Raw genomic sequence first — 16,083 nt, forward strand, 5'->3', positions numbered from 1 at the left:
TAACAAAGTGAATAAAAAAAATCAGGGCTTTTAATATCGCGATGATAATTTGGCGATAAAGTACACCCCTGTCGTTAAACCAAGACTAATCCAGGCCTAAACCTCTGCAGCGTTTCACCAGAGTGTCCTCTGTACCAAAGTCCTCTAATTTCCCTTCCCCCTCTTCTTCCTGTTTTTATCCTAATCTGGTGCCGAAGCTGAAACGAGATCCACGTTTGACACAGGGGTCGAGTAACGTCCGATTTGTGTTCGCCGCGACCTCTCCGGATCATATCACCCCCCTCCCCGTACTCTTCATACATACTGCTCATATGCGGTGCAGACAAAAGAGCAGCGTGCATCCCATTTACTGCAGTCACATGACCCACGCTTTTATGGCCCACAAACGCAGCACGGAAATCGCTTATGAAGAGTTAAGGCGGTAGAAACGTATAGTAACCATATGGGGACAATGGGGATAGTGTTCGTAAGAATATTGCAATTGGATTCGCGGATCTCTCGTAAAAGTCAATAGAACATACGCCAAAGGGTTATTGACTTTATTGGAAAAATATATGTAAATTTATAGGCCTACCATGTTAATATCAGCATGTTTTTAAATCAGAGTGCAGCATTAATGTTTGGGAGGAAACAGAAAAGTGAGCTGCTGAACTGCTAAACATTTCAGAACATGTTTTTAATAGTATACTGTAGTCTTTACGATTGGCTGATTGCGTGATTAAGCGCCCAAGCACAATTTCAATTCAATGAGCAACTATCCTACAAACCCATCTCCAAAGCAGAAGCAAACCCATCCAAGAGGGTCTGAATGCAGCCGAATCAAGCCGATGGAGAGTCACGCGATCACCTCCACACGTGACATCACCTCCACTTTTTTTCCCCAAGACATTTATTTAAATTACTCTTAATAAGACGCCTTTAAGTAAATTCTCCTATCCTTAAGGTTAGGAATAGGGTTACTTTTTGTTTGGATTCGTTTAAGATAGCGTTTTCCTGTGGAGGTGACGTCATTTCCTGTGGAGAAGTGGAGCTCCACTAATCACGTGCCCCTCCATCTACACCATTCAGGGTCTTCTCGAGCCATCAGCCACCTCAGCATCTCCTCTCCAGCATCTAAGTCACTGAACTGTAGGGCCTACGCACTAAAGTCTAACCGATCAATCAACTATTCTATGCTCTTAAAAGCTCTCCAAAAACAGGCTTGTCAATGCACAGATATAATACTTTCTACTCCACTACATTTATCTAAAGATCCAGAGCAGAAAAGTACATTTGGCTATGTTTTTGCTTTTATAATGCCAAATAATGCACACTCCAGAACAGTATGTGGCGCCCTGCAGGTGTGTGTGTGTCAACGCCACTCACTCAAATCAGAAAGAGGGTTTGTCCCTGTCGTGTTGCCGTACAAGGGGGGGATTCAGACACGATTTTTGTGTTTTTGAAGCCGCAAAGCTATGGATTATAACACTTTTATTTTATTTAAACAGATGTGTTCTTTCTACTTTGAACACTACACTAAAGCCTTCTTTTTTTTTTGTTTTTACAACAAATACATCAGCTCCTTTACTTAAGTAATACTTTCACAGAGCAACTTTTACTTTTATTGGAGTAATATTTGACATGTGGTATCTGTACTTTTACAAGTGATGAAATGAAGAAGACAACCTTCGCATTGTCGTCATGTATAAGTGATACCATACCTATTATATTGTCTAACTTTAGCTCGCTGCTTCCTGCTGTTTTGCCAGGTTTTTAACACCTAAACAATCTCCAATTTTCACACCCAATAATGAGCGCTTCCTTATATAGTCTTACATTATTTAACATCCGCTCCTCGGGGGCTCAAAATGCCACTGAATAAAGTGCAATGTTTCCCCTGAGAGCGCGAAGAGGTCTTTTTACCAGGCGCATATGTCACAGGAGAAAAGTTTAGTGTAACTTTATCATTAGCGAATATAGGAACAAAGGGAGAGGAACAAAGACGGGAACTTCATGTATTTATATGTGCTTTGATAGAAGGAAAGTGAGCGTCTTAAAGCTGTAGTTGTGACTTATTTCCAGCTCTCACAAAACCCTCAGACACATCCCAATTCATTCACAGCATAAAGTTACCTGCACATTTACAACTTTTTGAACTAGTTTCCATTTTATGCCTCAAAGTCTGAACTCAAAGTCTGAATCCTTGAACTTCGAACATTTGCGCCGGTGTTATTGAATGCCACCAGATTTTAAAACTACAGTGGAAAAACATGTCACCTTGGTTCATTTATGCTGACAGGGAAGACTTTGCATCAGTTTTCGTTTCACGTGGAGAGTAATTGCGGAGATATTAACCATAAACCAGGCCAAAACATCTGCAATATGACCCTTTATGGCTCCTTTTCTTCCCTATTCTCCACCTAAACATTAACCTAATGGCTCTTTTAATATTGTTATTGTAAAATCATTGTGTTGTCGCACGTTTCCCCATGCAAAGGCTTAGCAAACAAACGAATGCAAAGCCCCGGCCGTTTGCTCCTCCAAAACGGGGCGTGTGCTGACAATTATTCACTGTAGACAACACCGTCCCTAAACAGACTCTCTTATACAAAAGATCGCGCTGAAACCTCGGCGGCTCATTCAATCCTCCTTTTCACAACTCCCTATAAAGACAGTATATTATACATTTACATCCCGCTCGCGCAAAATGGCCAGTCGCACCTTCTGTCGTTTTTTAAATTCAGTGCCAGTGCGATTTTTTTCACTTCCCAGCCCCCCTGAAGAGAGCTCAAGCCCCCATAGGACCCACTCTTGGCTCGGTCTCACTCATTTAGATGCGTCGTGGCGGCACTATGCGGGATATTTACGATCTGTTTGCTGGCACTAAAGGGTGGACTTCTGCCACTCTCTCTCTCTCTTTGCCCCATCGCCATAAAAGTGCCACGGCGTTTTGTTCGCGCGCTCAAAAGAAGTGAGGAATTAAGAAGATGAGAACGAAGTCTCCGGGGAAGTCCATCTGTGAGTTAGGAAATAAAAGGGAAGAGGCAGAAGGGGAGAGGGGGAGAGTGTGTGTGTGTGTGTGTGTGTGTGTGTGTAGGCTTTTATGCACAGGGCCTGCACAAAACTCAATTTATAATATACCATGAAAAATATGAACAAAAAAGGCTCTTGTTGTTTTGATTTGTTGATTTTTGTGCTCAAAATATTTTTAAAAACGTTGTCAATCATAGAGCATGCAACATTCAACACATCTCACTTTAAAGGTGCATTATGCAGCTTTTTATGCGGGAAAAAAAGTAAATATTTGTGTGTATTTGACCTTGTAGTGACCCAGTGGTCATCATGGTGCTTTTACTTTCCATCACAGTGGTTTCTAGGACGCTCCAGGATCAATTGTTTGGAAAGTTTTCACTGTTGACGGACCCTCTCATGAGAAAACCTACAAAACAATTGATCCTGGAGCATTGTAGTGACAACCGTGATTGAAAGTAAAGCCACTCATACAGCCGCTGGGTCACTACGAGGTCAAATACGCACAAATATCAACCTTTTTTTTTCACATAAAAAGTTGCATAATGCACCTTTAATGAATTGGTAAAAAATTGCCCCAGCAATTGCCAAGTAGCGAGACATGCTGTTAGCACTGCATCATGTATCGTTAAATTATTGTTATTGCAATATTAGCTGACACAATGTCCACATCTCAAGAAACCACAATATAGAAAAATCACCGACATCCACAACCTAACAAAGATTTACACTTGCTTAGCAAACACAGCCTAAAACATAGTGGTCCAAACTTTTTTTTTACATCGAGGGCCACTTATTGAAGCGTATACATTGTGGAGGGCCATTGATCATGGTCAATGCAGTGAAAATTTCAACTGGGTGCATTTAGCAGAGGTTTACCCAAGCCCCTCACCTTTATTTAGACTAGAAACAATAATGCCAGCTCTTTATCGCAATAAAATTTTAGTTTTTGAGGTCATAATCTGGCAGAATCATGAAAAATTGTAACAAGTACCAACTCTGTCCATGTGTGCCAATTCAACAAGGAGCCAGAGGGCCACCAAAAATTGCTCTGAGGGCCGCATTTGGCCCGCGGGCCGCACTTTGAGCACACCTGGCATTAAACAACTAAAGCATGGAATCTAAAGTTCAGTTTCAGTCATTATTTTTCCTAATTTAGCTCAATTTTATCCTTGTTTTGGGCCTGTTTAAGTATGTTTTAAGTCTCATTTAAATGTATTGGAAAGCACTGTGTTGAAATGGTTTAGTAAAGGATTGTGGTATCGATATTGCAATATTCAGGGCAGTTATTGTCAAAACATATCATGAATGTGACCGCAAAGGACAATGAATATTCTAATCAAATGTTTTCCATGGCAGTCATCATCAAAAGAGTGTTCTGAATCAGCTTGATAAAAGTAACAAAAATGTCTATCTCGTCTGAATAAACAGTCAGATGAAGAACTGTGGCCCAAGAGAAGTCAGACAGGTCAGAAAGTCTCCAAACCTTCAACACAAAGTAACCTACATTAACAGATTATATCACAAACATCCATTTTAATGTATGGCACTTTTTCTTTTTAGAGCGCACAATGAACCAGCTGCAAGCGCTCCGCCTATATTACAAAAAAACACTGTAAACAACACATTAAAAGCAGCATACCTCACTTTCTTCACATCTCTGCATCTTCTAATTGACTATTTACCTTTCTTTCGCCAAGTTCCCTCCGAGTTTACAAGAGGAAAAAAAACAACTTGCGACGTCTAGACTCTTTCTTTGCAGTTTAAAAGCTTTTTTTAGCTGGGGCCATTAGCCGCCGGTCCCCGCTGCGCTGACGGTTCGCTCCGCAATCACCTCATCTCTGCCGGCACCAACCTTTCAGCCCCTTCCAGCGCCCGAACTAAAACGTGCCAAAGCGAACCAGCGCCGTGCCTTTAATTGCCGCGGGCTAATAACGTTAACCTTTTAACAGAGCGTCACCGAGCCTTCGTTAAGATGAGGATGGGAAATGGAGAGAGGCAACGGGCCAAATGTTACGTGTCAGTAACATGTGTTTTTTTTTGGGGGGGGGGGCAGAAATTGCAATATGAATGGAGGCTGTGAGCAAAAATCATAAAGGCTGGAATTATTGCGTTTTCACATAAATGTTAATGTGCTGGATGTTTTTATCATGTGCAATGTGACCCATAGTACATCTTGATTTAAAGGCTCTATACCTGATCTTTTAGCGTAATATAAAAGCAGACATTTGTAAACATGTCATGAGAAGCCCTTTTTTATTGATCACAAACCAGCAGCTATGATATTTTTACATTACCGTACCTGTATTGAAAAGGGGGTGGTGTCAAATTACTCCCTTAAGGCGTAATTGGAACTTTTTTGCTTGTTGTTGTTGGTAAAACATAACACAAAGTCTCCATCTCCCTTGTGTTTCGATGTGACATGCCATTGCCCGGTATAAATGATGGAAAATGGGCGGGGAAAGTTGCTCATAAACTCTTCCCTATGAATAAATATTATGCTAGAAATGCATAAAGAAAGCTTTGATCACAATTAACAATTTCAAATAAGCAAAATAGCATATATCATCTCCTAAAATGATCCGGTAGAAACGAAGGCAAACACACAGATCTAAAACTCTTGTATCTTTTGTGAAATAAATATGTTTATCTGGACCAAAAGGAAATGATAGAGCGACCGACGTTGGAGATAAAGACGCATTGTCTGCTCCGGACTCATCACAAATGCACATGTCTCCTGCTGAATAAATTATTACCGAGTGCCCTAATTATCCCCCCACGCCTCACACCCAACCATATAACCATATATATATATATATAAAACGCCACTACTGGTTTCAAGGTAGCTGGACAAGTTGGATAAATCATGAAATAGCTTTATGGCAAGTCAGCTGAATTAACAGGAGAAACATGATACCTACTAAAATCTCATTATAATGCAAATGAATAATGAAAGGAGAAGAGGATATCACATTAAAGGGAGGGTATTATGCTGTTTGCAGGTATTTGGTTATAATGTATCACTATCCTACACTTTGTTGCTTTGAAAATGCTAAATTGATCTTCTTCTCCCCTTCGCTGTGTAGCTGAAAGAAATACTCTGTTCGGCCTGTGTGGCTGTAGTGAAGCTATGGCGAATCGAGGTCGACCGATATTTTGGTATTTTACAATATCGGCCGATTTCATGCCGCTAAAGGGCTGAAATCTCCAGAACCGAAAGTGATAGTGACTTCCTGTTTATGTTTTGGAATCGGCTGATTATGGTTTTCGAATTATTAGTATCTACTAAACGTGAATGTCCTGAATAAATCAGCCTTCATCAGACATTTTCAAAATCGGCCAATCAAAATCCACAAAGATTTCCTGGATACGTAGGAGTTGTCCCTGAACTGTGAAGATTATCCACTGGAGGTGAGTCAAAGATCACTCAAAGATGCGCTAGACACTCAAAACACAGCTCAGGCCAGTTTTTGATGCGAGAACAACATGGTAAAAAGCATCATAAATGTGATCCAAAGCACAGTCTGAACTCTGCTCATTTCTAAACAGGCCTACTTTCTTTTATACTGTTTTATTATTACTATTATTATTATTATTATTAAAATTTGTCCAAAATAAATCATCTCCATCCGTTTCGGTCCCTCACGTGAGGCCTACGCTGACCTCGCCCGGCACTACTGGATCCGATGACAGGTTTAAACCATGGTCCAGTTTTGACACAACATCCAAAGCGGCTCATTTGCATCGAACACAAATAAAAAAATATGGCGGTGATTTGTGAGGGAAATCTGAGCAATCCCCGTGGCATCCCGTACAAACGAACTGCGCGGATTTAAGACATATAATAGAAGGGCTTAGAGCGCGTTTAACATAATCACGCTCTTTTTTTCATTGATTTTAGCATCATTAAACACTGCGCTGGTGCTACAGGGGCTCGGCTCGGCGTGCGCTTATCTGTTATTATCTACGGCTTTATGCGGCGGAGGGGTACGAGGAGAGGGGCCAGAGAAAGGACAAGAGATATACACAATGAGGGTGTAAAAATAGTATTAAGATTAGGAGGGCTATTCAAAAATGTATTCAGTAATAAGAATCAGTGCAAGAACATTTTAGGGTGCAAGATTTCTTCATGGCCAATGTCAGAATCTTGAACCGACGACAATATTAGTTGATCAAATTTGAATGAAGTCATGATTCATTTTAAACGGCCGGTCACAATGACGTCCACAGCCTCTTCTGTTAACAGCTCCTTGTTTGGACTTTGTGGGAAGACGATACAAACAATTTTGTGCTCAACTGCATTGGACTGGAAAGCATTGATTTGTGGTCTATTTTTCCTCATGATTTATTAGTAAAAGCTTCATCTAATTGCTTCTCATAATAATGAAAAAATAATAAAAAATTGAGACCGATCCATAAGAGAGAGAGAAAGAGAGGGGGGTATTTTATCTTTTGCCATATTGCCCAGCTTTAAGTTAAGTTTATTTGTTTACATATTACATTTTTACAATATTTTCATTATAGTTATGGAGGCTATGAAGGAGCTGAAGCAAGAAGGCGTATGTGCGGCAACCCCATAAACAATGTAATAAACAGTTTGCATTTCACAGTGATGCAGCATGAGGACCACATTCAGACAATTAAGAATTCACCACAAAATATTGTATTGCTTGGGTAGAAAAGTGCCCTCAAGTTACAGTATGTGAGTGTTTAAAGCCACACTGCGAAACATTTAGAATCATCTTATTGCCATCAATACAAAACATGCTCCTAATGACCAGCAAAACAAAGACTGGGTTTGAATGAGGACCTATTCAAATCACATATTTGGCTGCTTCGAGTCAACATCTCCATGGAGACGAGCTGGAGACGTCCCCGCTCCCTGTAAAGTTACTCCAAGCCAAGGCCGAGCAAAGATACACGTTGTTTTGTTTTTTTCAACAATAAAAAAAGTATCCGCCACAAAATGGAGGCTTGCATTTTATTCGATTTATTGGGTGAGACGCTACGATGTGTGGCTTTAAATGTCTACGTGCAGGAGTGGTCTGAACGTGAACAAACAAAACAAAGTCTATTGGTTTTCCAATTTCATGCATTACAAACAAAATTGTACTTTCTGAACTAATTTATTTGACAAAGCTGTACAGGACAAATACTTCCATTCACAACCGTCCTATGGGTCAGGGGTTGAACACCAGGGTGTAAGGGGCAGTCATAGGAGTTTGACACTAAGTTAAGACCCTAAGATAATTTCTCACAATCGTTCACTCTTTTTGTCAGGCCAGACGAAGGTTCAAAGCAGCTAATCTATCTCTTAATCTCCCTGTTGCAAAAAGTCTGTTTAGGACTCCAACATGCAGGGAAAAACCTCAGATTCCCTAAATTTCATACCTTGCAAATTTCCTCATCAGTTTTCTGTAAGGTTTTAAGTCTGACCATATGGCACGCACTAAAAAAACATTGATCTCCCTCTAAATCTCCTTCATGTAAAAAGGTTGTGACAGTTCTTTGGGCCTCGCAGTAATGTCCTTATGGCGCTGTACTCTGTCTAATTCTGCTGTCACCTCCTCTTTGCATCCAACCCTTATGTCCCCTTATACTGCTCCCCATCTCGGCCCTGATCACAACCAGATTACCAAAGTCGCATCACTGGGATTTGACTTATACTTAACTAAAATGCCCACTCGCTCCGGTAGTTTCTTTTTTTTTATTGGTGCTATAGAGTGGGAAACCAGGCCAGCGCTGTCCCTCGCCTATAAAGCGCTCGGGTGCGTAAGTAGGTGAGAGGGCGTCGCGCAACATCTGGACTCCGCGGATGCATCCAAAAACAGCCTAACGTATAGCCCGCGACGGATCGGCGCTACGCGGAGGAGATAAAAGCCAGATTAAGAGCGAGAGATACAGCGACTTGCGCTGCTTTAAATCTGCAGTCCAATAATGTCGAAATCTAGGTCTTAAGACTGAATTGGAAATGCAAAGGACACCAGCATATGGGAAGCAATTCTGCAGTGAGTTTGATTGACATAAAAAAGGAAAATGTGTCGGCCACCGTCTAAGAATTGACAGGTCTAGGCACGAAGTCAATTTAAAAGACGAAGAAAAATGTACAGAGAAGACTATATATTTCAAGCAATTGTGCAAGTTTTTGGAGGACAGTCTACTGTTTACAATTATAAAAGCACATGGCAATGTCAGAATTATAGGCCTACATTTTAAGTAACATTTTTTGCCAAGTAACATGATGGCAAAACATTAGCGCTACAGAATGTTTTGCCATTAGTAAGACGAAGAAACAAATAGCTGAAGAAAACCAAGCCAATGTGCAAGTATTAGGAGGAAATGTTACTGTTTACTCTCTTACTGCATCAAAATGATTTATAAAGATAGACCGTGAGAGTCCTTCGTAATTTTGGCAAGTAACATGGACCTAAAAGCAAGAGCTTATTTCTCATGTCCTAAACAAGTAGGTTTGGTTAAATGGATCGAAAACGATTAAGTATAAAAGGAGGTCCCCCGGGCGGTCGGACGGTCGGCCAGCCCCAGCCAGAGGTTGTGAAAAATCCCATACATTGTTCGGTCATGTGACTTTAGTGTTGACGCTGCCATCTTTTGTTGGAGAAAAGCCAAGATTAAGAAACAAAGCACACCCGTGCATTATTCCTCACAGACAGGGTCATAAACATTTGTTCTCAGATAGTGTAAAAGATTATTTCCACATTCTACATTTTACTTAATTTAATGTAGACCATTTTTAAGGCTTTTTATTAAGTTGAATCTAAATCTCAACAGACGCCAAACTAATAAAACAACATACAAAAACAGTAAAACAGTATGAGCTGCAACCAATAACAAGCTGCTGAAATCTTATCCCAAATTATGACTTGGGATCAACGTGCAGACGCGGTGCAAAAAGTCCAAATTGCGCAAGTGTAACAACGTGGCAGGTGCGCGCCTTTCTTTTGGGAGTGGTTATCTGACTTTGAGCGATCAGGGTCCTGAAAAGTGGATGTGGACACGCACGAGGGGCAGCCCCCGCGCGGAGGTTGGCTGTTCAAGGGGGCGAAGAGCGCTCCTTAATCTCGCCATAACATCGAGATGGAGCGGTGTAACCGGATTAAAGCGGGCTAATGAAACGAAGCCACAAACGGATGACTGGCTTTGGCGAGGGGGGCGTGTGCGCCTGGGAGGCAGCGGAGATACTTTACTGTACACACACAGAGAGAGGGATGGAGCACAATGACACGAGACAAAAGACTGACACCGCGCGCGCTCCGCCGGAGACACCGCACGCTCCTGGTCGTGATGCGTTTCAACAAGTGCCCCCTCCTCCCGTTCGCTCTGCTCCCGTCACCTCCCAAACCGCGCGATGTCAGCACCCAAAAAAAACCCCAACCTGCTGCCTCCCCGGTGCCTTTCCCCCCCTCAATGCAGCAATGCGCGCTCCCAAACTCTCAGCCCATATTCACAGCGCGCTCCCGCAAAGCTCCTGCCTCACTCCATACATTACTGCCCTCCCCCCTCCGCTTTTTTAGCTCCGACAAAAAAAAAAAAAACTAAACCCTGAGGCGCGCGCGTACACACACACTTGCCACGGACACTGGCGCGAGCACGGGCCAGCCTATAGCGAGGTCTCCGATTGGCTCCAGCGCAGCTCCATGCGACCACGTGACGCGCAGTGCTTACAATAAATAAACAGCTATGGGATAATGTACAGCGATGGCACCGCGGTCCTTCCTGCTTTTTTTTGGCCGAGCCCAAATCGTTGCAAAAAAAAATTTTTTAATCACGACGCCAGTAAAGTTAGACCTTTGATTCGTCTCGAGAGTGCGCCTATCTCCAAATTAGCCCCGCTATATATACATCGTAATGAAATCAATGGCGTTTGAGTTTAGGTTTTTAGAGCCGTCACCCTTTTACGCATAACGACACCGCGACGCACTTAAAATTTCGGCTGACATCCCAAACGGCACAACGCGCTGCACCTGTCACCAAGCACCCAAGTGATGGAGGAAGAAAAAAAAGTGATTTACAAACTATGTTATTGGCAATATTATCGATTCAAACTCAGATACCAAATCCAACACAGTCATATCAATCGTATCCATGAAAATCTGAACAACGGCCCGAGAGAGACACATCCACAAATGCGTCCGGAAAAAGTGCACAAACATAACAGTGAAAAGTAGGAGCCGATCGTTAAAGTGTAAAGACGTTGCGTATGATTATGGAAAATTGTGTCACAATAACAGAAAGCCCATCCCCTCTGAGCAGAGCGCACGCTGGCCAGAAAACAGCCACGGATCTCGCTTGACATTGCCGACCCAAACTCACAGGTTTTAACTAAATCTTGCACTCATCCGGCACAGTGGACTTGACACTGAGCGGGACATGTCCCAAGGCGATGGTCCAGACCTAATTTCCCGGTCTCCCTGTCCTGCGGGGAGGCGGGCGTAACCAAACATGACAGCACCGCTCTATAGCTCTATGCGCCTATAGCTTTACCACTGGACCTTATTCCTATAGCGACTCAAGCCGCGACCAAAAAACAGCCAAAACAGAGCGGACAGGGCACCCCGCGAGCACCGGGGACCCCGCACACGCGCGCACACGCACAAGGCAGAGCGGGCTTACCTACACAGTGAATGAGTTTGTGCCTCCAAGAGTCAAGTTCCTGCCGAAAGCCGCGCCTCTCTACCGTGCATTGCTGCCTTTTGCACAGACTCGCCATTTTCTATCGGCCCCTCCCGTGGGCGCGCACATACTGCTGGGTGCTTCCCCGCGCGCACGTCACCGGCGCGTGTTGTTGGACGGCTGGGTGGAGTGAGATATGAGCGCACGGGGCTGCAGCATCCCCCTTTACGCAGACCGTAGCCCCCCGGTTCAGCGTTTGGCCCACCCACCAGCGTCAGCGCAGCCCCGAGCGTGAGAGGTGACGGGACGGGACAGGAGCGGGTGCATGGCCGGGGAGAGAGCAGGGGGCGTTTAACTTAATTTAATTACAGGCCTATTACACTGGAACTGGCCCTTTTTGTTCGGTTTAATTGGATTTATTTGTTACATTGTGGAATGACAGTTTGGGGTTATTCCGGCTGATTTCTACATTTTATTAATTTCTTTATTTCTCTGTAATAAAACAACGGCAGGATAATTAAAGAGTTTTTATTATTATTATTATTATTATTATTATTATTATTATTATTATTATTATTATCATTATTACTATTATTATTATTAGTTTATCTATGTGTCAGAAGTGCATGATGGCTCTTTGTTTAGTCTCTACAGTTTCTTTGTCGTGCTGCACTTTGGTTTGGTCGTATAGCTCTGGTCTGTGTTGGTTCTTTCTTAGTTTAGTCCTGGTCTGGTCCATCTTTCGCTCAGGTTTGTATATTTAGACCTATAGTTCCGGTTCAGATCTGGATGTAGGTCAGAGGTCAGTAGGATTTTAACTTGGACTCACACGCTGCATTGTTCGTGCTCATATTCTCCATCCGTGCACAAAGCGACGCTGTGGTTCATGAAACCAACCAAAAACAGGACTTTACAAAACCTCTAAAATGTTGTTTTCAATTGGGGGTACATAATTTATTTTATTGTTTTAATTTTAATCATTTAATCTGTCCTAAAATGCATCAATTCACTCTTTATCAACTGTTTTTGCATAGCGCTGCCTTTTAACATTCAAAAGGTGCACAAGGGCAATAAAAACAGACAATAATAGGAAATTTGTCTTAAAACAATATAAAATCTCCTCCAGAAGCATGTTAACCTCTTAACCCCCACCTAAACCGGGCACAATTTCTCCAGTTTGGCATTAACAAAATCTAAAAGCTTCTTCAAAAGAAAAAGTGTCAAAACAGCGACAAAACAGCGACAAAAATGAGACAAAAATGAGACAAAAATGAGACAAAAATGTGACGCAAATGCAACAAAAACGCAACAATAAAGTGCCAAAAAATGCAAAGTGATGACAACGCAAAGAAAAAGTGACAAAGAAAGCAACATAAGAGCGACAAAAACGTGACATAAAAGCGACGTCAACAACGTGAGGATAAAGTCCGTTGAGATCAATCTTCTCGCTTTCAAATGAGCCGTTACTCTTGCCGATAGGTTGTAAGCTCCAGTCGAGAAGCTTTTAGATTTGGGTAACGCTGGTTAAGAGGTTTAGATGGTGTTTAACAATAACAATGTCACCTCCAGGATTTCCAAAGCTTCATTCCCCATTGTGTAGTTTACATGATTTCTGCATCCTCCCGTTTCCCTCATCCACCGAAAACAAATACAGCAAAGAAAAATCCAGCTATACGTTCTCCAGACTATATTATTACACAAAGTCACTCTACAAGTACATAGTAATTCCTTCACTCCATTCAAGTGCCTATATTACTTCACCGTGGGCTACGTTCATGTATAGCAACGTGTTTTGCCCAGAGACACAAGAACAGGACTCCAGTGAGTGGGTGGTGGGTGGGAGCTTACCCACGGTGCCAAAATCACCGTCAACAAGATCTCGGCTCGATCTGCAGATAGCAGTCACCCATTGCTCCCGACGCGTTGTCCCAGCGGCAGTTCCACACACATTTCCCTGTAGAAATAAGTATTTAAAAATATATTTTTGATAGATAACCTCGTGATTTGTGTCAGTGCTGCATTGTACATATAGCACTGCAATACCTTAAAGTGATAGTCTGGAAGTATACATGTTTTACAAATGTTAGAAAATGTTCAAAATTCACCACTTGGTCTTGCATTTTGATGTAAAGTAAGTAATAATTATATATTTATTATTTTTTGTAAGGTCCACTCTTTCCAGATCTCAGCAACTGATCAGAGTCTAATATCCTCCCACGTTGACCAATGAGACGAGCTTTTCCTGTGAACCAGTCTGTCAGGGCCAATCAGGAGCTAGGGGGAGGAGCTTGATCACTAACTTTTGAAAATCCTGTTCCTGTTCTCCTCATTTTGCAAACTAAGAAGGGATTTCTGATTAAAGAGGGGACGAATTTGATTGTTATACTTTTAAATGTCACTCTACCTCTCCTCACTTTGAAAACTTACAGACTATCACTTTAATCTACCCCAACTCTTTGTATCATCATTGTGAATGAACAATTTCACATGTTGTAGGCTAATAGATTGCGTTCACATGACATCACAACATTCTAAAGAGCCCATAGTTTAAAACTGACTCTGTGCATAACTTCACATCATAACAACACTGCCCAAGAAGTGACTTCCTGTTTCAATCCAGAACACCAAAATAAAAGCGCCATCTTATTCATTAGTTTGGCAGTTCATTAGTTCAACTTTCTTTCTGCCTAACTATTAACTTTATTTTTTCGTTGCCTGGCTATCCATCCACTCCTGCTTTTTGTATCTGTTGTCATTATACACATCTCTGTAAAGAATAAGAAAAGTGCATTTTCTCGCTGGCCACTCTAATTTATTCATACTATAGCAATTATTAAAATTATTCGCTGCTACTGGATTTGTAATATTTAATTGAGCTATCATGACAACCACTTCTTTTGTGGATTATTTGTCTATCTACACAGGGGTTATACAGGCATTTTAATGCCACAAAATTTGCATTTCTTAAGATTAAGATTTCATAAAACAGAGAAAAGTGACTGGGATGAAACAAACTGCAGCTGAATATGTTCTGATCTAGACCATAATTTTGGTCATTTCGATTTATAATTTAAGACAGTAGAAATTCTTGAGCAATTTTTTCAAGAAATTTAGATTCAATGCCAGTTTTGAATACAGCTTTTCAATTACATATAAGGTCTTGATTTTGGCATTTAATGACTTGAAATGCTTTCTAATGCCCCGCGAAAACCCTGCTACAATTCTACTTCTCACAACTTTTTTGATATGATAACTCTCTCTTAAAACACTGTGCATTTTTACATATTCCGCATGGCCTTAATTTTGTTTACACGGCACACAGATAGATTAGTGGCTTTCCCCTAAATTTTGTATAAGCGTTGTACATTCCATATAGGATTAATCAGCCTGATGCAGCCACACAGTAATCTTATAGGCTTTATGGTATTTAGGCCTTTGCATATATACGATTTCTGTTCCTTTCAGTAACACATTCATAGATAAACAAATGATTAAAATCTATTGTTTGACAGCTCGGACTCCATTTGTCATAACAGATCATGTACATGGCCCTTTGGGATTAACAAACATGTTGTTGTTGTTGGTGACATTTTATCTACAGTGTTTGGAGCAATGTGCTGATAGTGGCATGTAGATAAACAGTAAAATATAATTTAGCATAGCATTGTTTGATTGTTAACATTGGTGCTTTATGTCAATATCCAAGCAATGGTGAAGATCCAATGTTAGGCCTATGCAAAACCTGGCAGAAAACCCAAACACAGACAGATCATGCAAAATCTTCATAAAAAACCGGGCCAGTGAAATCAAACCTAGGAGCCTCTTGCTGCTAAGTGCTCCCATCATCATCGTGATGTACACTTTAAGGTCTACATTGTGCACGGCACTAAGAAAGTGCGGTGGAGTTGATTTCAATATAATCAGCTGCTTTTATAATATTTTTTCTTAGACGCTTACACAACATCATTATAAAAGTCTTTTATAGAGAGGGAGAGACTATTATTGTTTTGGTGCTTGATGTTTATTATTATGATATTACCTAAGGCATGCATCTTCTCCTCCAGCAGCAGCCTGGGCACTCCTGACAAAGATCCTGGCTCTGATATGGAGAGGGAATCTGGGCGCTGCATGCATGTTTCAGCAACAGTGATGAGTCAAATGCAGAGAACTTTACCTATGAAGATAAGCAAGTTAATCATGATATCTGTTTGGTTGAATCTGAGCTGGTTCGATGGGTGTTCATATTCGGATAATTGCCATCATAGGCTTAACCGATTAAAGAAGACACTAACAATTCACAATGCCAATAATTTATAGTGCCGTATAATGACGTTAAACAGATAATTGTGCTAAATTGATCAATTAATCAAGCAAAGAAAATTAATGAAATCGTATTCATGCATGTTTGCGACGTTGTAATCGACATTTTGCAATGTGTGACTG

The 16,083-nt window shown here is 41.4% G+C and overlaps 1 protein-coding gene across 1 annotated transcript in view; it reads right to left on the bottom strand.

Moving 5' to 3' along the window:
* The window catches only part of lcor (ligand dependent nuclear receptor corepressor), a 111,751-nt gene extending 99,873 nt beyond the window's left edge, over positions 1–11,878 (bottom strand). Inside the window, exon 1 of the mRNA XM_079553381.1 lies at positions 11,641–11,878. Within this exon, the coding sequence (XP_079409507.1) occupies positions 11,641–11,737 (97 nt within the window). The 5' untranslated portion in view covers positions 11,738–11,878. The remainder of the gene's footprint in view (positions 1–11,640) is intronic.
* Positions 11,879–16,083: the final 4,205 nt, after the last annotated feature.

Source organism: Gobius niger (genome assembly GCF_951799975.1).
Source record: "Gobius niger genome assembly, chromosome: 3".
Classification (NCBI taxonomy): domain Eukaryota; kingdom Metazoa; phylum Chordata; class Actinopteri; order Gobiiformes; family Gobiidae; genus Gobius; species Gobius niger.